The sequence below is a fragment of the Uranotaenia lowii genome, chromosome 3, assembly GCF_029784155.1.
Source record: "Uranotaenia lowii strain MFRU-FL chromosome 3, ASM2978415v1, whole genome shotgun sequence".
NCBI classification, from domain to species: Eukaryota; Metazoa; Arthropoda; class Insecta; order Diptera; family Culicidae; genus Uranotaenia; species Uranotaenia lowii.
The window spans coordinates 106,120,416-106,146,428 of NC_073693.1; the positions used below are offsets into that span (position 1 = coordinate 106,120,416).

At 33.6% G+C, this 26,013-nt stretch overlaps 1 protein-coding gene across 3 annotated transcripts in view; it reads left to right on the forward strand.

The window, feature by feature from the left end:
• Positions 1-26,013, forward strand: part of LOC129754530 (neurocalcin homolog) — a 424,186-nt gene that overhangs the window by 386,073 nt on the left and 12,100 nt on the right. For all 3 annotated transcript variants that reach the window (XM_055750660.1, XM_055750662.1, XM_055750661.1), the window contains exon 2: positions 11,639-12,343. In XM_055750660.1, coding sequence (XP_055606635.1) covers positions 12,274-12,343 — 70 coding nt within the window. In that variant the 5' untranslated portion in view covers positions 11,639-12,273. The remainder of the gene's footprint in view (positions 1-11,638; positions 12,344-26,013) is intronic.

Consider the following 26,013-nt stretch of genomic DNA (forward strand, 5'->3'; position numbering starts at 1 on the left):
TTGTATTTTGCACTTTTTTTTATTCGTTTCACAAAACTAATGTTCACTTCTGAAATCAATCCATATGATTTTTCCACAATTTTCTATTATTATAATTTTTTAGCGGAAGTTCAAGCGCATATATTAATGGATAAAACTCTTATGAAATTTTCCACCAAAGTGTACATTTCCGATAGTTTAAGTAACTCTAGTATTTTTGCCTTGCTTCAAATCCCCGTTTCTTCTCATGGGAACAATCTGAAACCTTTGTGTCGGAAATCTATTCGAATAAAAATAAACATTACTAAACTTCTTCATCGCATAGTCTTATCGGTTTTCGTTTAACAAAAATTGTGAACGCGTCTAAGGCAAAATTTAGCATAAATTGCACCAATATTTATCAACTTACATTAGACAAAAAATACATACAAACATCTGCCACAACACATTGAGCAAAAACAACTCATCGACATTACAAATCAAACCAAAACTATTAAATGTAAATTCAGCAAAAACACACAAGTAAAACATTTTGCACGGACAAACTTTAACATGTGTTTAGCACAAAGCAAACCTTAAAGAGATAGAGAAAGAAAAGTGTGGAGGAAATATGATATTTAAAATTTAAAGGAATAACTCAAAGGAGAACCAAAAACCTATTTGATGGAGACTACACAAGCTGAGCAGAATCTACATTAGCTGAAAGCTGTCAGAATTTGAATACAAATGTCATTTAATATAACAAACAAACAAACAAACAAGAGAAAAAATCGTCACCTCTCGACTCTCTTTTCAAGAAAGTGGATGTTGATATAGCCTATATATTACTATTGAAAAAAAAAATCGCGAAACTGAGCAAAACCTTTAATACTACTATATAAAAAATCTAGCAAAAAACCAAAAAAAAAATCCTTCTTTCCGTTCTTTCAATTATTTCCTCAAAGAAAGAGACAAAAAAAAAACAATGCAAAACGCCATTTGCGCAAAACAATGATAACGAATTTTTGAAAATCCCGCGCTTTATTACCAAAAAATGAAAAAAGAAAAAAAAACACCAAAAAAAATGATCACACCTTTCAAACAATACAAAACAAACAAAAAAAATGAACCGAAAACAACAAATACAGAGCGGAAGAAAAAACACGCAAGAAAAAAACAAGATTTAACATTAATGACAAGCAGAAATAAAATCACTCTCACACAAACAAACAAAAAAGACACTCAGATTTATAAGAATTCAAATCAAATTAATGTTACAACCGAAAAATGGCAAACAAAGCAAAACAAGAAAAACAAAAACTGCAAACCCTCTGGTCCCATTTGAAGCAACAGCAACAAAAATCAATCGAAAACTAAATTAGTAAACAAAAAAAATCACATTTCAGAGCATCACCCAATTGGAGCGGAAGCAAAAACAAAAGAAAACATCAACAATCCGGCTGTTTATGGCTTATGAAGAACACAAAGAGTTAAAACAAAACACTTATAACAAGGAAGAAAAGAAAAAAAGGGAAAACAGAATACATGTAGTCAAACAGAGACAAACAAAAACAACAACAAACAAACAAAAAGTGACAAGGAAAAATTAAATGCTAAAATATGTACGAGCTTGGTGTTTTGAATTCTACCTACTTTTTTAAAAGATTTTTGTGTTGAAGTTTTTAAAATAAGCTGATCTTTTTTCGGGGAAATTTTTTTCATCTTGTTAGTGTACATATGTATATGTAAAGGAGCGTTTTCTCCCGAGATCGTTTCGAAGAGTGAATGTTGGTTGTGAAATTGTGTGTGTATGCGTGGGTGGGTGTTGATAGCTCGTTTCCGGTACGGCGGCGGTGTGGTGTGTTTGCAAATGGGCCGATGATGCCCCAAAAAAGGGTTGAAATTCAATTTTCCGCTCGGTTTCGTTGACAGATGGGAACAGTCCGCTTAGCTTGGTTCAGTGTTTTTTTTTCCACATGGTCGTTAGTTCTGATTCTTCTTCGCTCTCAAGGCGAACTCATATGAATTTTTATTACAGCTCTCAAATTTCGTTACTAAAATTTGAATTTAAAGGTAAGTACCGAACCAATGAAATTTGGATCATAATCTTTGATTGAAAAATAATTAAAATATTGTTTCGCATAATTTGTGAAAATTTTGAAAATCTGATTTTCAGTTCTTGTTGTTATTGAAGAATTCGAAAAAAAACTCAACTTTATTTATCATTATTTTGGCATATCGACATATCGAGATTGTGTATCCTGAAAAATATTTTGTATGTAAGATGGATAAAGACATAATGAGCACCCAATTAAAAAAGAGAACCCCTCAATAAATTTCTGTACAAAACTTTATAAATACTCAACATTATTTATCATATCGTTAATTTTCAAACCTAAAAAAATAATCAGTAGGCAACCAATCCACTGTTATAAACTCAATAACAATTTTTCTACCAACATATTAGAAAAATGTGGCATTTTAAGGACAGATATGAGATAAGAGAGCAAAATAACAAGTGAATACAGAATAAAGAAAAGAGAAAAATGAATTTAGAATAGAGAACAGAAAAGAGAATAAAGGGATCAAAAAATATAGTTTTATCAACAATATTCCGCTTATATTCAATCATATTGCGGATTGATTCTCGATCAACTATATTTACTAATTATTCAGCTATATTTGTATGATTGGTTTTATACATTCATCTATAAATAAGATAAGTTCAACTACAACTGTATGATTGATTTAATCATAAATTTCATAAATTCAACTGTAATATTCTTATTGATGCTGGGCATTCAACTATATATATATATTGTAGATTCAACTGTAGTGCTATGGTTGATTTAACTATAATTATGATTGAATCAATTATTCTTTTATCATTGATTTATGTCCTCAACTATATATTTACAGTTGTTTTTAGGATTTTTGTTTCTACATTAATTTAAAATTTCATTTTGGTTTAAACATGACATATCCGAAATCTCCGGAGATTGTGGGTTCAAGTTCTGTCGGTTAATAATGATCTTTACTCCTTGAAAATTTTATGATTCTCAGGTACGAAATGAACCAAAACGGAATCATAAGATTTGATACATATTTTGTTTATTTATTATTAACAAACTACACGTATGTTAATACATGCAGTGTTTGGATGTGTATGTATTGGTCAATGCGTTAGGTCAATCAGCAATTTGTATGTGATTAAAATAGCGCAATCAGACCAATCATAAAATTGTAGTTGAATCTATCATATTTTACAGTTGAATCAATAACTCCATTATAATTGGATTCAATATATTGAAAGTTTATTGTAAGGTCAATCATCAGTTTGTTGTTGAATCTGTCGGAAGCGAAAAAATCAACTACGCTTTGTTGATTGGTTTAACCAGCTGAAATAATTGGAACAACAGTCTTTTTTCTCCGTGAAAGGAATAGAGAGTTGATAAAACAGTATAGAGAGCAGAAAATAGAAAACACAAAAAAATAGGAAATTGAGCCCAGATAATAGAGAATAGAGAATAGAGAATAGAGAATGGAGAACAGAGAATAGAGAATGGAAAATAGAGAATGGAGAATAGAGAATAGAGAATAGAGAATAGAGAATAGAGATAAGAGAATAGAGAATAGAGAATAGAGAATAGAGAATAGAGAATAGAGAATAGATAATAGAGAATAGAGAATAGAGAATAGAGAATAGAGAATAGAGAAAAGAGAATAGAGAATAGAGAATAGAGAATAGAGAATAGAGAATAGAGAATAGAGAATAGAGAATAGAGAAAAGGGGAAAGGAAAAATCAAAGTAAATCTTATAGAAAAGGGAGTAGGAATAAGTTACCAGGCCAAAAGGGAATCATGAAAACAAAATGAAGAAGAATGAAGTTAAGATAAACGAAAAAAAACAGGTTACAGAAAAAATAGAACATAGGGTGTACAGACCACAGGATAAATATTGAATAATTTGAAAAGTTGAAAATATTTGAATCTATTGAAAGATTTGAAAGATTCAAGAAATTCGAAAGATTTGAGTGAGTTTTAAAAACGGTTTAAGATTGATTATTAAAAAAGTCTTAATTTTAAAAAAATGTTGAGATAGTTAAGATATAAAAGATCTAAAAGAAAGGAGACAGCGGAGTGGAAATTCAAAGAAATTTGAAAATTTTCAATAAGATTCCTAAGATCGGCCTTTGAGAGATTCAGAGGTTATAAGAGATTTTGAGAACTGGAGTCTATCAAGATTTGAAATGATGAGCTCAAAAGTTTCAAGATTGTTTTTTTTTTTTTAAAACGAACACACACATATAGGATCTCAGTGAAACTTCAAGTTTCTTTGAAGAGATCTAATTTACTTAACTTTAAGGCGTACATCTTTTAAGAGTATTATGGCTAGCATCTTACTAATGCTATAACCACCAGACCAATAAAAGATATTAGAGAAATTCGAAGCATTCGAAAAATTTGTGTCTTTTGAACAAGTCGAGATTGTGGGGAAATTAAAAATTTTAAAATTCAAGAGAATGGTGAGTTGAAATAGTCGGGAGCATAAAAAAGGTTAATAAAGTTCAGGGGTAGGGGAGATGGGGGCATAATGGCCACCTCAAGCAAAACGCCTTTTTAACCATAGAAAACAGCTGTAATATGTGAATTACATCATTGTTTCGTGTTCAGACACTCAAATAGTCCATTGCCTAATTGGATGAAACTTGAAAAAGTAGATAAAAACGTTTAAAAATGCATTTTAAAATTTTTTGCCGAAAGCTGAAAAACCAGTCACTGTAGAGCAGTGTTCCAAATATCACTTATTTTCAATGAATGTTTCTGATTGCACTTCGCACCTGAACGTACAACGGTCGGGTTTCGTTATTGATTGCTACTGGACCTACCCGATCATCGATCGTTCAATTCATCGCTAAAATACAGATCACCTCGCACGATGCTTGCTGTCAAAACAGTACAGCACCATCATCAAATTGGAATCTCACCAATGCGCAATGCATATGGCGAATCTTGTTGGTCTAAGATCAGGAGTGAATGGATCAGGCAGTGAGTAAGTGATACATGAAGCCGATCATTAGCGTATTTTGTTTGATTTGATATATAGCAAATTAATAAATTTATTTGTTGATATAACGTTTTTTAGCATCAGTATATGATCAAAATCAAATTGAAGTTGTGTTTGTGAGGGAAAGATGTTCACTTTCGCCATGTTTTTCAAATTTTACAAGTTCTCTTATTATACTGTCGTCCGTCACGTTAAAACTACTGAGAATTTATGGTGTCCCGCACAACTGTTTGATTTTTCTCGTCCTGCAAAAAATAATTTTGAATTTCATATAATTCAGGCAGATACTGAGTGAGCTACATTCAGAATGGATCAGTTTGTATCTCACTCATCTCCGATATGCGATGTTTGCTAAACCGATGATTCTGAATGATGCGACTCGGTTTGCATAGCTGATAGGAGCGCTGATCGAGATTGCATACCAGCCAGGCGAAGCAGTTGCGAGAGGCGCTATCCCATTATACAATCTGAATGTTTCCAACAGGAAACGCATCCTGAGTGTTTGTTTTGATTGATTTTCGGAAGACTGCTGTAGAGGCATAATGAGAAACCCCCCGAGGCAGTATGAGCGTTTTCTTCCGGGGAATCTAGCAGCGAATTCCACTCGATTAAGTCAACTGAATAATAGAGCTACAGCTTTACTTGACGATTTGGCCTATTGGTTGGATGTCGGAGAGGTGATCAGTAGGCATGGATTCGATTCCTGGTCGAGATTATTTTTTTTATTTATCATCCATGATCATGATTGCACTAAATGAGGAGGCGTAGATTCATCAAACAAAGCAATAACATAATAATCTACACACTTAGATTGCAAATTTCCCCCTCGGAATAATGACTCTCTGAACCACAGGGTAATGGCTGAATTTCTTCGAAGTTCGTATGGGAACCCTCCCGAATCTTGGGACACTTGATTTCTCCTAAAATCTGGGACATAATATTCACGAATGCACAGGCACTCTAACAATTGTCCTGTATCATCGGAAAACTTCAGCTATCAAAAGTTTTCTGTCACGTTTTTTTTATATAGTTCATCCTCTTCTATCTTACGCATAAAGTTCTGCATAATTTTTCCTTTTGAAATAAACTAACAGTCGTTCGATTAGAAAGCGGGAGTGGCTGAAATTTTGGCGGGCGGTAGGAACCAACAGGTCGAGGAATTGGCCGTTAGAGAATAATATATCGACACCGATGGAGCCGCTGCTGACTGTTGGATATGTTGATTTCCGATGAAGCCGCTATGCTGATTGCTGGAGATATGCTACACAAAACAAGGCTGAGAATCTGACGGATAAGTAAAATCCAGTGGAATCAGCAGCAAGTTATGGTGCTGGGGCAGGTTAGTATTATCATCCAATTTATAATCGACGAAAAACTGATATTTGACTGTTCTTTGTTTGCAGGTAAACCCAACATAAATTACCAAACCACCAGGAAAGGCAGCTAGGATGTTTATGTGTTAACTAAGGAAAAGGAATGTTAAGTATTATTGATTGTGAATTAATTTTAATAATATTTAAAAAAATAAAGCTTTTGTTATTTTGGTGTAAACATTCATGTAAATACGAATGGAAACCATTCCGAACCTACAGGAATACTTCGGAACTCCCTGCAAATTACAGGAGAAAACTGTTTCGAACCTACAGGTGCATGTGACAGTTGTTTTCCTAAGCTGATTCTCTGTCCTGAAATCGTCCTGTAATTTCAGCTGTTGAAAATACAGGGCGAAATCCTCCCGACCACAGGAGAAAAGATTAAGTGTGTAGGTCTGTTTGTAGAATTAAAAGCATTAACACATGCTCATACATTATGTTTCTGGTGTTTTTTGTGACGGATGATGCTTAGATGCTATTAGCCGTATAATGTAACAATAAAAAAAATAAATTATGAATGGTATGTGCAAAAAAAATCCTCTCGAAAAGGAATTTAACCCGAGTCTACTGATTACCTCTTCGACACCTTACCAATAGACCAAATCCACGAGTCAAGCTGTAGCTCTATTATTCAGTTGAGTTCATCGAATTGAATTCGCTGCTAGATTCCCCGGCAGAAAATGCTCATTATGCCTTCATTGATAGTGCTCTGTTCGCCTCAAGTGACCAAATTAAAGTAAAAAAGCAATTGATTAAAGTGAAAAATCAAAAATTTTATGATGTTGAAAATTGAGAAACAATGTGTAGATCATATTGCAATGCGTACATTTCAGATCAAGATGATTTAAAGGGTCATAGAAGCTTATTTGGTGGTGCTCAAAAATTATAATATTTTCGTCACTTGAGAACCTAGCTGGTTATTATTTAATATTTCTGTAAAGATGAAAAGGATATTTTTTTTTGGTGAAAAATTAATACTATGGGTAGTACGAAACAAGTCCTTATGAAAATTTGTTTAAGAAAATACGTACTTATGTAGAAAAAAGGAGTGCTCATTATGCCCTGGGTGCTCGTTATGCCCTCATCTCCCCTACTCGTTAATGAAGAATGCAATCCAGTAAATTCGACAATAGTTTTAAAAGGGGACTATTCTTCACCAGAAATATACAAAAAGAAACACCCATACCAATTATTTACGTATTAAATGTTAAATTTTAAAAGGCTTTCTAAAGTATGATTTCCATTTCGTTTGGGGCAAAGTGCGCATATGTGTTTACCCAAACGCGCCGTTTAACGTGTAATGAGTGTTTATTAATTCAAGGGCCTTCGAAAGTGTTTGCCAGGTAAAAACACTTCTTTTCTACTTCACAGTTGGTAAAATGTATCGCTACGCGCAGTGCTGCCAGATATACTGACGTTCTTGTGAACAGTTTATTAAATCTATATGAAATTTACGAATTTTAAATAAATTCGTTTATATTCCAGGTTTTTTCCAATTCAACATATAAATATCCTTAAAATTGTTAAAAAATATACTTCAAGATAAACGTACATGGCGCGTTTTTCCCAGCCTAGACATGTTTATTAAAAATCGTTTGAAATAACATAAAAAAATAATTGAATAAGGGAATTTTTCGTTGTGTGATCATTGTCAAGACCAATGTTCATCATTGGAACAGATGCCAGGTAAATGTTTTGCTGATAGATGCCGTAATTCCTTACAAGAAAAGTTGAAAAATTGCAAGAAAAGCTCTTAAAAAATTTTGTTTTTGTTTTTCGTCAAATTTACGCCATATAGAAAACTTAGAAAGTCCACAAATGTTTATAAACGCATAAAATTGTAAATAGAAAAAAACTGGCATTTTCAGAAATGTTGAACAATGTTTGTTTAGTGAAATACTGATAGTGGCGCATCTTGTCCCGACTGCGCATTTTATACCCAGTTCCCCTACCTAAACATTTCAAACTAAAAAACATCTGAATCCATTGAAAAGTGTTAAAAATGGCAGGCTTTGCTTTCTATGACTTTCAACAACTCATGAAATATTTTTGGAAAGGTTTTATAAAATAACAAACTCATTGGCTATGCAAAGCAGTTTTTTGTGTTTTTTTTTTAATTTTCATTCTACAGTAAAATATATTTCAAATAAGCAGTCAAAACTGCTAAAATTATAAAAATACATTTTGAATAACATTTTTTTGTATGACATCGAATATTTTTCGTAGGGTACATGTTAGATTTGTGGTTTGTTTACCAAAAATGTAATGCAAGAATCAAGGAACATTATTCATCAAAAATTATAACTGAACTTCCTGTACATCTTTTGTGATTTTTGATTGAAAAAAATAGTTTTTCCATAAAATTTCCATAAAATCAAAATTCGTTCCGCTAATTCAGGACTTCATGAATCGTTCCAATATTTTTATAGCTATTTTCAGTGGTGAAAACATCCAAACAAAGTCATGGGAGGTGTGAAAATTAATAAATTAAAAATTTGCATACAAAGCTTACAGTCAGCGGTCTAGTCTACATACATGTGCAACTTCTGAAATTGCTTTAAATAAGATAGAGCTTTCAATCTTACTGCTAAGTTCAGCCATATTAATTAAAACTATAATTTTTGTGATATTTATATTTCTTTTGTTTCACTGCTTTTATGCAAAAGAACTGGTGAAAAGTGTATGAGGTGTCCCAATTTTGGACAACCTGATCAACAAAATTTCTTTTTTATACGTCATGCCTTGGAATTTAAAGAAGTTCTCGGTATACATTGAATCTTTGAAAAAATATAGAAAAGTTTTTTAGTTTTAAAGATATAAAAAGCAGTTTTCTCAAATTCAACTTTTAAGAGTTTGTGTATTTAGTGATAATTTCGATTCGCTTTCTGAATTAAATGAAGATAATTTATCACCGTGATTTGTATTTAAAACCACTCAGAATATCTGGAAACACTGCTGCGTCACCACGATCTTAACCAGAATCTTCTGCTGCCTGCAAAAACGTTTGCTTGCTGGGGGATTTGAACCAAACGGTGAGTTTTAACCGTATTTGAAAGGCAATTTTACGGACTTTTTGATGAATGTTATCTATGTTCTTTTAGTAAGAACATGTCAAGAATTGAAAATAACAGGCAAGATTAGAAGAAGCTGAAAGATGTTGAAAATGAGCATAAGAGAAGTCATGGGAAGGATTTTCATCACACACTAAATTGTAGTCTCGTATGGAACAATTATATAAGATAAATGGCGTCAGAGCTGACATTACCTTAACTAACTCAGTTGTTCATGCATAGTATTTGCCCCAAATTGGAAGGATGTTTTGGATTTGCAACAAGTCTTTAACACTTCCTCATGTATAATATTTTTGGCTCCATGGAACAAATTAAATTGGAAGCCCTTAAGGAAATAACTTTCGATCATAAACCTTTTCATTGTACATACAAAATATATACAATCTACCTTTACGTGGTATTCCCAGATTGTATAGGGTTTGTTCAATATTTTTATTATTTGCTTTTTTTCTTTTTATAGGAATTTAACCCATTAAAGTGATTCTTCCTCGCCGGATAATATCTGCGGTAAATTTCAGAGATGCTTAGTCTGACTTGATGATAATCTTGTAATAAACTTAAAGCCTGCACTCTTATCCTGAAAATCTGATGCTACAAACTCTCTGAAATTTACTTCCCTAGTGCTTACCGATGATTTTTATCAATCAAATGACACTTAGAGCATCAAATCGAATTCATGGGGCATGTTCTATGATTCTGATTTTGGAATAATTGCCCCCTCGCAGTCATTTAAATGCATATCCCAGAGAGAACAGAATGATAAAAAAGGCACTCAAAGCATTCATTCAAGTGAACAATAACATGCCAAACGATTCCGATCATCATTTTTGGTGATTGCACGCCGCCCTCTGACAACGTCAATCAAAAATAGGTGACCGTGCTTCTCCTTCTACGTCTCACCACACCATGCTCTTAAGCTGGCTGCTGATTTAACTATCACGACGACTTCACGACTCTCACTTACCCTAGCCTGTTCCATAATCTGGTGGCGGCACGCGCTTCTGGTTCTGTTTTGTGGCAAATGTGCCTGCCTATGCCGCCGCGAGGGGTTTTTCCGATTGACACCAAATCATCCCCCCTTACTCGCGAACTTTGGAGCGCTTTTCACCTTCGCTAAATTTTGGGGTGCTCATCGGCCATAAAATCATTTGATAAAATTGAGGGCCCCGGAAAATTGAGGGATGGATGCCACAAAACCCGCACATCATTTTGCCAGTCAGCGATATGCTACCAGGAGGGCTGGTTTTCGAAATTCGACAAGGGGAGCTGTGTGTTGGAGGGAAAAATGGTATTGCTTCATCACATCTGATTGAATTTGAACCGTAATTGTTAGAGTTTTATGGCCACGTTGCACGTTTTATTGTGGAAGTTTCGCTTTTAGATCCCATCTTGTATTCAATGTTCAGTAGAAATGAGTGTATGAACTTGCTAATAGTTCGACTAGGGGTTTTTAAAAGTAAAAGCCTTCAATCCAAAGAGATAATTTCTTATCGAATTCCAAAAAAAAATGATACAATTTAAGATTCAAATTTGAACCATTTTAGTCATTCTCATCTTAAAATCTATAATTTTTGCGCTTACATTATATCGCTCAGCTTTAAAGAATTTAATTTTAACAGATCTCGATTAAATAAAATAAAATTATAATAACTTATCAACTAGCTCAATAATTTGCAAAAAGTTAGCTGTTATACGAAACTGTGTTTCATTCGAAGTTCAGGTAAAAAAATAGTTAATTTAACTCAATTTTTTTCATGTTTGTTTTTTTTTTTAATTTTGGTTCGGTTTTATTTTCTGATAGGAGGAAGTCTTAATTCAATAAACTTAATTGCTCCGTCTCTGAAGCCCAATCAACTCTTCAATCGTTCAACTTTTCAATCAACAGCATCTCGAACCCACAACCAGCAGCCTCCAAACTCAATAATTTTCCTCGCAGCTTTCAGGTTTATATCCAGGTAATATAAAAGAATGCACCCATTGTGTTTTTCACTCGTTGTTAGGCGGAAATTACGTTAAAGTTCTCCTGCAGCAGCTGCACCACCACTCACCATACGTTTTCTCTATTATTTCAGGAAAAAAAAAGAAAGAAAAATAGTACCCGATATCTAATAGACGCTTTCTTTTCTCTTTTCCCCTTTCTTTTGTTTGGAATACTTTTTCATCCTCAGACAACAATTACAGCGGGAAATTGTGCTAGAAACACAACCAGCTGAAGGCTGAATTTATCACTATCCTCCACCAACGGCAGGACCCTCCCACCCCGAAAACCCCATCGCCAGAACCTGGTCCTGGACCCGGAAAACTGCTAGAGGAAGTACATATCCTGGAACTTATCCCTCCCCCCGACCCGGACTTCTCCCCCGCACATCACCCTCCTTCAATCAACCTTGACAGCAAGGAAAAAGGTGCCATCTGAAGTAGGACGTCGTCACAGAAAAACAGGAGCAAGCCCGAAGGCCACGAAACCGCACCACGGCGCTAGTCTTCACTTTTAATTAAGGTCCCAGGCCCAGGAAAAAAAAGCTTTGTAATAAAAGAAAAGTGGAAGCAAATCCCGAAAGGAGGGAACTCATCCGAAGGGCACGCGTAGTTCCACCTGTCCTCAACCGCCCCCTCTTAAGCCAGTTGTTCCCAGGGAAACGAAAACAAAAGTTTAGATTGTCCCCTCCGGCTGCTCACCTTCAAAAATCTTCCCGGAGCAGCAGTTCCGAAAGAATCTGCTCTCATTGCGGAGCAGCAGGAATTGCAAGAAGTAGCTAACTAACCGGATAACGTCAGGCAACCACAAGCAACAGCAAGCAACATGGGCAAGCAGAACAGCAAACTGAAGCCGGAAGTGCTGGAGGATTTGAAGCAGAACACAGAGTTCACAGGTAAGCGGCCGGGCAGCGTCTTAGAGTTAGCGCTTCCGGGAAGTTTGTGATGAGCTGATTCCCGAGGGATGAGATATAAAGCATTTGATAGGTTCTTACGAATATTTCGATTTCTATTTTCAAATCTACATTATGAAATTCAATTTTGAGTGCCACATTTTAAAAATCGTCGAAATTCTATTTTTCTATCAAAATGTACTTTGACTTGGCCTGAATGATTTTTTTCTGATTGATTTGAATTTTTTCCTTAGATGTAACATTTGAATTTTAAAGAAGAATTCCTTTGTAATATTTAACATTTACATCATTTAAATTCAGAAAAATTGAAGAAGAAAAGTCGCAATTTCTCAACTAAAATGAAATTAAATTCAAATTTTAATTTAAAATCAATATACAGGGTATGAATAAATATTCCATGTCAATATGAAATTTTCGAAGTTTTCAATAAGGGCTCTCTTGTGAACTGAGCTGAATAGGCTAGAAAAGTTCTGAATTTGAAAAAAATTTAAATAGACACTTGAAAAGAATTAAATAAATTTCAAACACATAAATCTCTATATAAGGTTATATATACAAATGTGTTTTATGGTGGTCCTTATTTTCAAACCTTCAGGAATACTAGCTTTCACTCTTAACATTAGTCTAAAAAGCAATGAAAAAAGCTTTTACAGGTCTAACTCAATCGAACCACTCCAAGGCTACCCTTAAAGACCATGAAATTTGTATGGAAGTTACTTGATATCGGCCGCATCGGTGAAAAGAAAACCATCTTAAGAATTTGTAATTTTATAAACGGATCCCAAGCAACACAAATCAAGCTAACTAGCATTTCGATGTTCTATTATGGTTTTATTATGGCTTTTTTGTGCAGCTCGTTTTATGATGGTTTTATTATGGTCATTCAAAATGCTTTTATTCTTGAATCGACCATCTGTTTTCAGATAGTTTTGAAAACGCTTATAAACCTTCCATTAAACATACTGTTTTAGTTATTTAGAAAAAGTTAGGAATGCTATGTTTAAACTATAATAAAACACAAACATAGAAGTTTGCCCCAAGCTTTCTTTTGCATGTTCTATAATAGCACTCAGTGCCTGATAATTAAACCGCCATAAAACTTAGTGACAGTTCTCGATCAAGATGTCAAAACAGGACACGCTCAGATTAGATAGCACATATTTGAATTGGAATTTCCATTTTTACACATTTTTGTTAAGTTCTGTGTGTTGATTTTGAGTTAAAATAATAAAAAATTATAAAAATCTATGAAAACTTTGAATTACCGGAAGTGGAATGAATAACTCTACAATATGAGTATTGAGTGAAAGGGTTCTAATAGGAGGAACAAAATTTGTTGCTTGACGCCATCATTAACACAAGATGGCGGCTTCCGCTTTTATTTTCAAAATTGTAAATAACTTAAAATATTCTGAAACCTTCTTAATATTGTTATTAGGGGAAAGAAATAAACGAGTAGAAGTTGAATTTCGTTGTCCGTCGCCATCTTAAATTCCAAGATGGCGGCTACCACTCAACTTGAAAATGATGTAAATGACTGAAAATCGCCTCAAACCCTTACAATATGGGTATTACTTGAAAGAGATGAACCAGTAAAAGTCGAAGTTCGTTTTTTGACGCCATCCAAATTCAAGATGGCGGTTTACGCTGAACTTTATTGGGTATTGGGTAAAAGGGCTAAACGAGTAGCAGTCGATTTTCTCTTTTCGCTTTACTCTGAAATGGTGTAAGTGACCCAAAATCGCACAAAGCAACCACAATACAGACCCCAATCGTTTTTGGCAACATTCGATTTTGGAAACATCCGATTTTGGCACATGTCCCTAAATCAAACAAATAACAGAACAACATTACCTTATAGTTTTTGCTTTAATAGGACCAATACAATTTAGACATATTAGCATGAAAGACATAATACAATGACATTAATAGCAAATATGGCAAAAAACAAAAACTATCGACAAAACACGAAAAGTGCTTAATGCATCAAAAACATGATAATTAATGTAGTACTAAGTAAAAACAAAGTTGGGAAAAAAAAAATCGTCCGATATTGACAACACAAAATGTTCGAGCGGATTGCCAAAAACAATCAGGGTCTGGTTCTTCTAGTTTATCCCTTTCAACGAATACCAATATTGTAAAGCTTTCGTGCGGTTTTATGTCATTTGCAGAATTTTAAAGCTCAGTGGAAGCCGCCATCTTGGATTTCAAGATGTCGTTTGATAGAAAACTTCGACTTCTACTCGTTTGGTCCTTTCACACATTGCCTATATTGTGGGAGTTTCATGGGATTTTCAATGTTTAACAGCATTTTAAAGTTCAGTGAGAGCCGCCATCTTGGATTTCGAGATTCTTCTGATAGCGAAATTTGACTTCTTCTAGTTTAGCCCTTTTAGCCAATACCCATATTGTGGGGTTTCATGCGATTTTTAGTTATTTACAACATTTTAAGGTTCAGCGAAAGTCGCCATCTTGGATTTCAAGATGATCTGAAAATAAATTCCACTTAAACTGATTAAGCCATTTTACCCAATGACCATATTTTGGGAATTTCTAGTAACTTTCAATGATTTCATTCATTTTATAGTTCAGTGGAAGCCGCAATCTTGGATTTCAAGATGACGCCTGATAGCGAAATTTGTATTCTACTCGTTGATCCTTTTCAACCTCTACCAATATTGTTGGAGTTTCATGTGATTTTCAGTTATTAACAGCATTTTAAAGTTCAGTAGAAGCCGCCATCTTGGATTTCAAGTTGACGTCCGATAGCGAAATTCGACTTCTTATAGTTTATCCCTTTCACCAAATACTCATATTGTGGGCCTTTCATGCGATTCTCAGTGACTAACAGCATTTCAAAGTTCAGCGAAAGACGCCATCTTGGATTTCAAGATGGCGTCGAAAAGAAAATAATCGGTTTCTTCTAGTTTAGCCCTTTCAACCAATACCCATACATATAGTGGTTGTTTAATGTGACTTTTTGTCATTTACAGCATTAAAAGTTCAGCAGATGCCGCCATCTTGGATTTCAAGATGGCGTCTGATAGCGAAATTCAACTTCTACTCGTTTAGCCCTTTCACCCGATACCCATTTTGTTGGGGTTTCATGCGATTTCAAGTCATTTACACCATTTTAAAGTTCAGCGGAAGCCGCCATCTTGGATTTCAAGATGGCGTCAGACAACGAAATTTGACTTCAACTCATGATTTATTCCACGGGTCATTCACAACCAGGGGTGTCAGGTGTCCTGATTTATCAAGATTTTTCCTGATTTTCGAGAGACCGTCCTGATTTTTCAAAAACGCTTGAATTGTGCTGATTATTGAAAAATTGCCCTTAAAATGTCCTGATTTGTCCTGATTTTTTGAAAATATCCAAATCATTACTTAATTTATTGTTAAATGACGAGAATATCAAACAAATCTTAAATCAATGTGTTTAACCAGTTAAACCAAAGATATTCTTTGATTTAAATGACATTCAAATGAGGTTTTTCGATATTAACTGCAGGCCAGCAAAGGTTATTCTCGATTCAGCTGCATAATTCGAGGCGTCTTCAGCACCTATATTTCGCCTTTAGTTATGCAATCTTTGCAGAACTGCATTTTGTTTTCACCAATTTGGTGGTGTCCTGAAAAATCCTGATTTTTTCTTCGCGTTGTCCTGATTTTTGACAAAACGACCTGGTACCTCTGTTCACAACCAATCCCTTTGCATTCCAAAAGTCTGTCCTCATTTACTGTACTAATGATTAACAACACAGACATGAGGAACTCATCCTTAGCGTGTAATTGGTTGGCTTGCGAGAGAAACGTCAAATCGTAGCTTTTTTTGGGGTCATCATTTAACCATAATAAAACTATGAATTGACTCACGCCATGTTGGTTGCAAAATCGAAGGGCACAAAATGACGCCATGTTGATGGATTCACAATGCAAGCATTGGAAAATATTTTTTCAGGCCTTTTTCCATCAATTCCATCATGATTGACCATCAGATTTGACGAGGCGCATTTATTTTAAGATACTATTTTATACACATTTTACCTAAAATCTTGACTGGCAGTAGAAAAGTCGCTCATTATATGGTTAAAACATTGGTTTTTTAGCTATTAATTTTACCAGATCATATCTGAATAATGCAATCATCATTCATCAATCATTATGGTTGCTGGAAAAAATGAAAAAAAAACTTCGAGAACTCACAGAATCGAAAAAAACAAAAATTTCTAACATGTTTAATAATAGCTTTTTAAAAGCTTTGGTGACCAACATTGATGACCAACAATGATATGTCTTGATGACGTTTCTAGGGTAGGGCCAAATAGCCTAATTTTGGCTTTATTAGAGTCCAGGTGATGTTATAGAATGCGCTTTAGCTTATTATGAAGATTAATGCTATAGTCCAAACGAAATTTTGCTGACCATAATAAAGCTAAAATCGTTACTTGGGATAGGATGTAAGAAGTAATGGAAGATGGTGAAATTGAGCGGGTAGAACAGCACGAGCCAACTAAAAGTGGTAGATATAGATAGAGTTGAATCTACCACCACCAACGTCATCCAAGAAATCAGTATAGATAATGTTATGGCTTTTCAAATCTCCTCCGGTATTTAACCTGTCAAACAGTGTTTGTTTCGTCACTGTTAATAAGAATGATTCAAATTATCCTTAAAACGGATTTAAATGAAGCAGAGGATAAAAAAACAACCATCATAACATTTATTTTTCAAAGCTATAAATTCATTTGAATTCAATTTCCCAAATTTCGTGATAAATTTTAAAAAATTTGGAGCAAATCGTATGGAAAATAGCAAAGGACAACTTTAATGCGGGTTAAGGTGGTTCTTAATTTTCGACCTCTCATGAATACGAACTACATTCTCATTTTGAGTTTTTCAATGAAAAAAAAACTTGGGCCTAACATGGTTTGTAAAAATTTTTAAAAATCTCACTTTTTATAGGAGGATAGCTCTCATACAAATTAAATTAAAAATATGACACAACAAGTATGACAAACAATTTTTAGGTAATTTTCAAAAAAAATTGATTCAGAAGCATGATTTCACAGAAGAAATTGATTTAGTTTTCAGAATGACCCCTGTTGCTTTTGAACCGGAGGGCTCCCATAGAAATTTCATACAAAAACATCTGAACGCATACAATTTTTATGTACCATTCTTAAAATTCTAAACACGAATGTCACAATTTGGTAAAGTATCATGAATAAACCAAAAAAAAATCATTGAATTTGGTACACGAGGATGTTCTGACATGACAAGTTGATTTATTAAATTTAGCGACTTTTCCCACAATCTTAAGATGATTTTTCTTAAAAATTGTTTCATAAGCATTTTTTTAAAAAAGAAGGATTTTTTTTTTAATATGGCTAAACTTCCGCTCTTAGATGGGAGGTGAAAATATTAGACAAAAAGTTCATACAATTCTCATATGATTTTATGAAATTTGGTAAACATTCAAGTTTTGACATGACAGAAAATTTTTTTGTAATGAGTGATCTTACACTCTACGAAAACGAAATCTAGGTGAAACACGAAGGAACTAGAATAATCATTTAGCGATTTTCATAAAAATAAATTGAAAAGAAACTTGAAGAACACAAACGAATTTCAGTATAACTGGACGAATAATTGTATTGAAATATGTACTCCTACAAAAATGAAGTTGTTAGTAGCACCATCATTTGAAAACGGGTGATCTGATTGACGTGAACTGTGATATCCTGGTTTTTAGAGGCCAAGAATGGTTCGTAAAGAAGCTAAAACTTGGAGGAATGAGGGCTCCCATACAAAATCATCGAATAATACGAGGCCACTCGAAATATTACGTAATGGTTTTGTTAAAAATGTCCATACATATGGGATTCTTTACCAAGATTAAATATTTCACTGAATTTCTTCTATATTTTTAATGAGAAATGGGGTCCCTTACAAAATTAACATAAAACAGACACAATTTCTATCATTTTCGAAATATTTTTCTTAAATTATAACACAAATATGTTTGGGCATAACGAGATGTTAGATTATGACCCCTCAACCTTTTTTGAAGGACACCACCAAATGAAAAAATGGGAGACAAGAATAGCGCTATCTGGCGACAGAAATGGAAGCCTAACACTGTAATTTTTCTTCGGAGCTTTGATCAGAGATGTCAGTTGTCCTGATTTTCCATAATTCGTCCACCAAAAAAGTGGACCGTTTTGGAAAACTTTCGAGTTTAACATATCCTCAATTGTCCTGATTTTCAAAAAAAATGTCAATAAGGATCGAATTTGTAGTTAAGTTTTTAGAACATCGAACGAATCTTCAATAAAATAGTCGAACCTCTTTATCCAATAGTAATCTTCGGTTCAGATGACATTTAGGTAAATGGTGTTTTTCGATATGAACTGCAGTCCAGCCAAGAAAATGCTCGCTTTTGTTGCAAATATTAAGGCGTCTCATCACCTTTTTATGCTTTGTTTATGCAATCTAGAAAAGTCCTGAAAAATAAATCAAATTCTGTTCGGCACCTCTGTTAGGCAATCGCAAAAGTGCTGATCATGGATGCCGTCCAAATATACGTAAAATGATAAAAAAAAATATATTTTAGAAATCTGGTTAAATTTCCAATTTTCATTAGGCAGCACGAAAATCTTTAATGGCACGTTTACATTCCGCATAGTTCATACGATAAAAGACACAAACAAAAGTAATCGATGGATTTATGTTTGAGTCAATTTGGCGTAGAATCGCTTCTATTTAATTTTATGACACAATAATAGTGGAAGGATTAATGTTGATTTTATACTCGTTGGAGATGTTATAGTTCTTTTTTAAAATTTATAATACCTAGATTTGATCTAAAACCGTTGAAAAACCTGTTAATGGCTTAAGGGGGGGGTAGGGTATAACGGGTATAAAAAAACACCATTTTCACGATTTTTTTCTGGATCTATCGTTCAAACAAATGTATTCACATTTTTTGCATTATACAAAGCATTGTTAAAAGAACATTTAGTAATTTTTTCGTAGAAAAATATTGAAAAATGAGCCGGTGACGGAGCATTTTCGAGGATGCCTTTTAGAAAACAGGATTTGCGGTGGACACTGTATCTCAGCACAGAATCATCTGAAGTCAAAAAATCAGAGCAAAATATTTTTTATAGATGTTTTTCTGGACCCCAACGTTTTTATTTAACTTAAAAATATTTTTATGAAATTTTTGTGGCTGTTTGAAGTAAAAACTACGATTTTTTACTTAAAAATCCGCCATTTTTCACCTGTAAAATCTCCCCAAAGTAAAAAAATCAAAAAAGAAAAACGTTGGGGTCTGGTATTTTATATGTAGAAAATATGTTCCAAATTTGAAAAGAATCGGATAAGTAGTTTTCAAATGACGATGTCCACGGACTTTAAAAATGTGCTTTCGAGAAAAACGCGTTTGAAGTTTCTGCTCTTGCTTTCTTGCAGTATTAGATAGGAGGAGATAAAGGCCTATAACTTCTACAGTTTTGCTTCAATTGACTTGAAAATTTGACACAACATTCTTGAAATGTTTTACAATAAGAAAATAAAAAAATAAAAAAATCGATTTTTTGAAAATGTTAGACCCTACCCCCCCCTTAATTGGAAGGCCTAACATTGTTTGTTACATAAAAATGCATCAGTGCATTTTTTCAGAATTTTATTTCTTACCCATTAGAACTTTTTTTTTTGAGTTTTTTTTTGTAAATACATATTTCTAACCATAGAATATGCATAGAATATACTTAAGAAATATCAGGGTAAATGCAAAGATGTTCATCATTCGGCAGTCACATTCGAAAATAATTTCAAATATGAGTAAAGCATAAAGCATATAAAAGATTAAAATTAGATATTAAAAATTGCATGCTAACTATCCACAATTGTATCAAAAGCCGTTTTAAGGACGAAAATAAAAGATTTTATTTGGGAATTTTTAACTATAAATCTCTAAACTATCATCTAAATTCAGATTTGTATGATAGTGGTTTCAGTTATGGATGCCTGATTCGAATTTCTGTTTTCTATTTCAAGAGTTCTAATTTTTAATTCCCCGTGATGTATTTTTTTTTCTGTGTTACTGATTTTGAATATTAGTTCAACACGTTGAGCCTCCAAAAAGATTTTAACTCTTATCACTAAATCCAGTATTCCTACAAAAAAAAATTAGAAAAATATAATTTTGGGGTTATTTTTCCAAAATTTTGGAATTTTAATCTCGATTGCCTAAATTCAAAACAGATGAAGATTTCAGATGGAGTTTATGCCATGTAGAACACAGAAGTCAAACTTCTGAATTTGAATCTAGAGAGCACAGTTTGAAAACCTTGAGGAACCAAAACAACAACAATTTTATAATGGAACTATGCACAAATTTAAAGGAACAAGTGTCAATAAAAATAAAAAATCAGAGTTTACAAGCTTATTTCAAGCTTAAAGAACATAGGCTCAGATGAAATATTTCAACTAAAATTTTATTTTTCCATTGACACATAACCAAAACTACCATTCCTTTTCCAAATTGTAGATTTTCCCTGCAGTTAACTCTTAACAGACAATGGCAGTGGCAGTGATTGAAATCTCTAATCGAATATTAAAAAAAAAACTTTCGTACTTATATAAAAAAAAATCTAAATACATTGTTTCAGTGAGAGAATTTTAGATAAAACATCAAAAAAGTTAATGTAATAAGACAATTTTTTGATGCAGTCGCTTGATTTTTAGGAACCGAAAACTGTTTGAATTCGATGTGACTTTGCTCAAAAAAATTTATGTTAACCAGACAAATACATTAAAATAAAAAAATGTTTTTTTTTTTTTCAAATGATGATTGTTTTCAAATCTATAATATTTATTTTTGTGAATCTTTCTACTGCTTTCTGAACTGATTCAATATATTTTGTCCAGTGAATTTGTTCGTACATATTTAGCAAGATGAAATTCTACTGAGTCATTCTTGATGAAGGAATCTTACATATATTACAGCAACAAATAGTTTGTCTTGAAGAAAATACTAACAAGAATCTATTTCAGAAACAAGGGGATATTTTTGAGTCATTCATTCATAACAATATTCACATGATTAAAACATACTCTTTCATGGTATTTGTTTTGCTGAATTTCAATGTGTGATGATTGGCAAAGCAAGTGCAAATGTAAAATTTTATTTTATTTAAAAATAGTACCTATGTATTCGATAATAGCGCTAAAGAACAAACTTGGTTGTTCTTTCAAAATTATAAATAAATAAAAATTAATAAGCTTAAATGATTGTATCCTGTTTACCCGAAAACTTTGGCCCAGAATGATTTTTTCCCAAAATGACAAATATCCGAAATCAAACCCCAGGATGAACCATTTCCCAGCAAAAAATTCCCCACAATGCACCATTCATCAGAATTTTTTTTCACAGAATGGACCATTTCCCAGATTTTTTTTTTCCTCAGAATGGAACATTTCCCAGAATGGCACAAATCCCAGATTTCTTCCTCTAGTATTTTTATTTATTTTTTTCTAATGAATTCATGTAAATTACATATGATTCGAAATTTATTTTTTCAAAATGATTTTTTAAATGAAAGTATTATGGGAATCCAATTTTTGTGGAAAAAATCTGTTTGTATTTTTTGAATTTCAGGTTGAGTAAATATATTAAATTTTCTGGGAAATGTCTATTCTGGTGGAATTTTTTTCTGGGAAATGGTTCATTCTGGGAAAAAAATTCTGGTAAATGGTGCATTCTGGGATAAAAAAATTCTGGGGAAGTAGATTTCTGGTGATTGAAATTCTGGTGGTTTTTCATTCTGGGCAATGGTTTTCGGGGAAATGGAGTACAACCAGCTTAAATATGCCATAAACATCCTTATTCACTTAATACAAAAATTTTGGTAGTAATAAGCAAAATCGTGTTGAAATAAATTAATAATTTCAAAAATTATTTCTGAGGTGTGATACCTATCAAATCTTTATCTATATATATAAAAAGCAATTATCTGTATGTTTGTTTGTTTGTTTGTTTGTTTGTTTGTTTGTCCTCTATAGACTCAGCCGTCTTAAGAGCTAGAGATCTGAAATTTGGCATGGATGCTCATTAGGACCAGGAATGATGAAAAATGTTTTTAGATTTTTGGACGACCTCTTCTGAAGGGGGTCGTCCATACAAGACAAATATTGTTTTCACGTTATTGACGTTATTTTCCGTCTGATTGTGATGAAAATTTGCACATGAGTGTTTTGAGAGACGAGCAATCGATTACAGTTATCAAATTTAGAGTCAGGGGTCGACCAAAGGGGTCGTCCATATCCACTGATTAATGTTTTTGCGATATTGACGTTATTATACATCGGATTGTGATGAAAATTTGCACATGAGTGTTTTGAGAGACGAACAATCGATTACAGTTATCAAATTTAGGATCAGGGGTCGGCCAAAGGGGTCGTCCATATTCACTGATTAATGTTTTTGCGATATTTGCGTTATTATACATCGGATTGTGATGAACATTTGCACATGAGTGTTTTGAGGGACGAGCAATCGATTACAGTTATCAAATTTAGAGTCAGGGGTCGACCAAAGGGGTCGTCCATATCCACTGATAAATGTTTTTTTGATATTGGCGTTATTATACATCGGATTGTAATGAAAATTTGCACATGTGTGTTTTGAGAGACGAGCCATCGATTACAGTTATCAAATTTAGGGTTAGGGGTCGGCCAAAGGGGTCGTCCATATCCACTGATAAATGTTTTTGTGATATTGGCGTTATTATAGATCGTATTGTAATGAAAATTTGCACATGAGTGTTTTGAGAGACGAGCAATCGATTACAGTTATCAAATTTAGGGTTAGGGGTCGGCCAAAGGGGTCGTCCATATCCACTGATTAATGTTTTTGCGATATTGGCTTTATTTTACACTGGATTGTGATGAACATTTGTACATGAGTGTTTTGAGAGACGAGCAATCGATTACAGTTATCAAATTTAGGGTCAGGGGTCGGCCAAAGGGGTCGTCCATATTCAATGATTAATGTTTTTGCGATATTGGCGTTATTGTACATCGGATTGTGATGAAAATTTGCACATGAATGTTTTGAGAGACGAGCAATCGATTACAGTTATCAAATTTAGGGTTAGGGGTAGGCAAAAGGGGTCGTCCATATCCACTGATTAATGTTTTTGCGATATTGGCTTTATTTTACATTAGATTGTGATGAACATTTGCACATGAGTGTTTTGAGAGACGAGCAATCGATTACAGTTATCAAATTAAAGGTCAGGGGTCGGCCAAAGGGGTCGTCCATATCCACTGATTAATGTTTTTGCGATATTGGCGTTATTATAGATCGTATTGTGATGAAAATTAGCACATGAGTGTTTTGAGGGACCAGCAATCGATTTCAAGTTTCGAATTACGGATCAGAAGTTGGCTGAAGGAGTCGTCCATACCCAACTTTAATGTTTTTGCGATTTTGACGTTATTCTACATTGGATTGAGATGAAAATTTCGGCATATGAGTTTTGAAGGACGTTCTTTTGCTTTCAGGTTTCAAATCTTGACTCAAGCCATAATGTCTAGATTTTGCAACCGATCGAGAAGAAAGCACTCTCACATAAATTTTAATATAAAATACCAATCAACCGTTTAATTTGAATTTCAAGTAATAGTAACAGTAGCGACTTTAAACACTGTTGAATTTTTTCCTCAAAATTGTCGAAAGAATGTTTCGAATTCATTTTCTAAACTCATTTTGACGTACCAATGATTTAAAGCGAAACGAAGTTCGTACGGGATCAGCTAGTACATATATAAAAATGAACCGATTTGCGTGAAACTTGGCAGGAGGGGTCTTTGAGGGCGTGGTAGGTTTCTATAATTGTTTGAGACCCTTCTCACTCTCTGGAAGGGCGGAGGGAGCCTCTTAAACAAAAGAAACATGTTTGAATAACTCAAGAACCGATCGTGGATTAATCTGATCATCTGGTTTGGTATGGGAGTGTATGTGGTTACGAGAAATGTTCCTTAAATGGTTTGGTGCTCCTCCCTCCTTCCAATGGGGAAATAGGATGCAGGGAGAGGGTGGGGCTTTCATACAATTTGGTTTCGGATGCCAAATTTGGTTCCGTTTATACGTGTAAGAAGATTTTTTTTGAGGTACCTACCTCTTTCCAGAGTGGAGGTAGAAAAGAGGGTGGAGCCTCCCATACTGAAACAAGAACTAATCGAGCAAATGGAACAAAATTTGACATGGGTAGTTACTTGGGTACAAGAAATGTTTTTCTGATTATTTGGGACTCCACCCTCTTCGAATGCATCGACATACAAAAAGGGGGGGAGGGAGTCTTCCATACAATTTGAGGGTTTATTCGATTACAAATTTCACATAGGAAGGTATAGGGCAACGGATCAAGTTTCTACGATGTTCACAACCCATCTGTCCTTCCACTGGTAGATAAGAAGGGGAAAAAGGGGGTCTCCCTTTTATGCATTACTCGAGAACTAATCCATCAAAAAAAAAAAAAAACAAATTTATTATGGGAGTATATTCGAGTACGAGAAATGATTTTTTTATGTTTCGAGACCCCTCCTTCTCTTCAATAAGAAGAGGGAAAGGAGGAGGGAGGTTTTTAAGTAATATTTTTTGATCTCTCGAGAACTTTTTATTCATATAAAATAGTAGCGAGTATTTGAGAAGAATTTTGATTGTTTAAGGCTTCTTCCTCCTTTCACTGATTCGATAGCAATGGGGAAGGGGAGTTCCCATACATTTTTTAACAACTCGAGTGAGCAGATGGTAACAAACTGGAAAGAGAATTAAAATACAAGAAATTTCTCTAAAATGATTTGGTTTTTATCACGAGATAGAAAAGAGAAGAAAACTGTCATTCGTTTGTTTTGAATAATTCAAGAGCTCATCACATGAATTTAACCAAATTTTACAGGGGAGAGTTTAAGGGTACAAAAAATGATTCAATGGTTATTACAAAAAAAAACCCCTTTTCACTTTCCAGTGAAGAATAAGAGAGCGGAAAAGGAAATTCGCACAATTGTTGTAATAATTTGAGATCTTATCCAACGTATTGGAGTACGAAATGTGTTTTCTATATTTTTAAAGGAGAGATCCCATACAGTACAGAATCAGGAATAGAGGAGGTTTTATATAGTTTTTTTTTTAATTTTTAAGCTAAAGAAACCATATTTTACATGCAAGGATTTTTTTATGATTCAAGACCTCTCCTTCTTCGGGAAACGGGAAGAAGGAAAGTATGTTTAGCTCAAAAATGTATCAAGCAAATGGAGCTATATATGAAATGGGATGTTATTTGGTTACGAAAAAAGCTGTTATGGCGGGTCGTGGACCCTCTCCAAACTGCAGGAGAGAAAGGAAATAAAAACGAGTTCTAAATGTCAAATTTAAAATCATAATTGAAAAACAATTTCATATCAAGTTAAAAAAAAATATTTTAGAGAATCTAATATTCTTTGTATTCCAATAATAAATTGATGTGAAGGCTCTCATTGTAAAGATATAAAAAAAATTTATGATGAAATTATTTTCACTCAATTCATTGGTTTTTGGCAGGTGTAGCAAAGTTAAAGTCAGCTAGTTAAAAATAAAA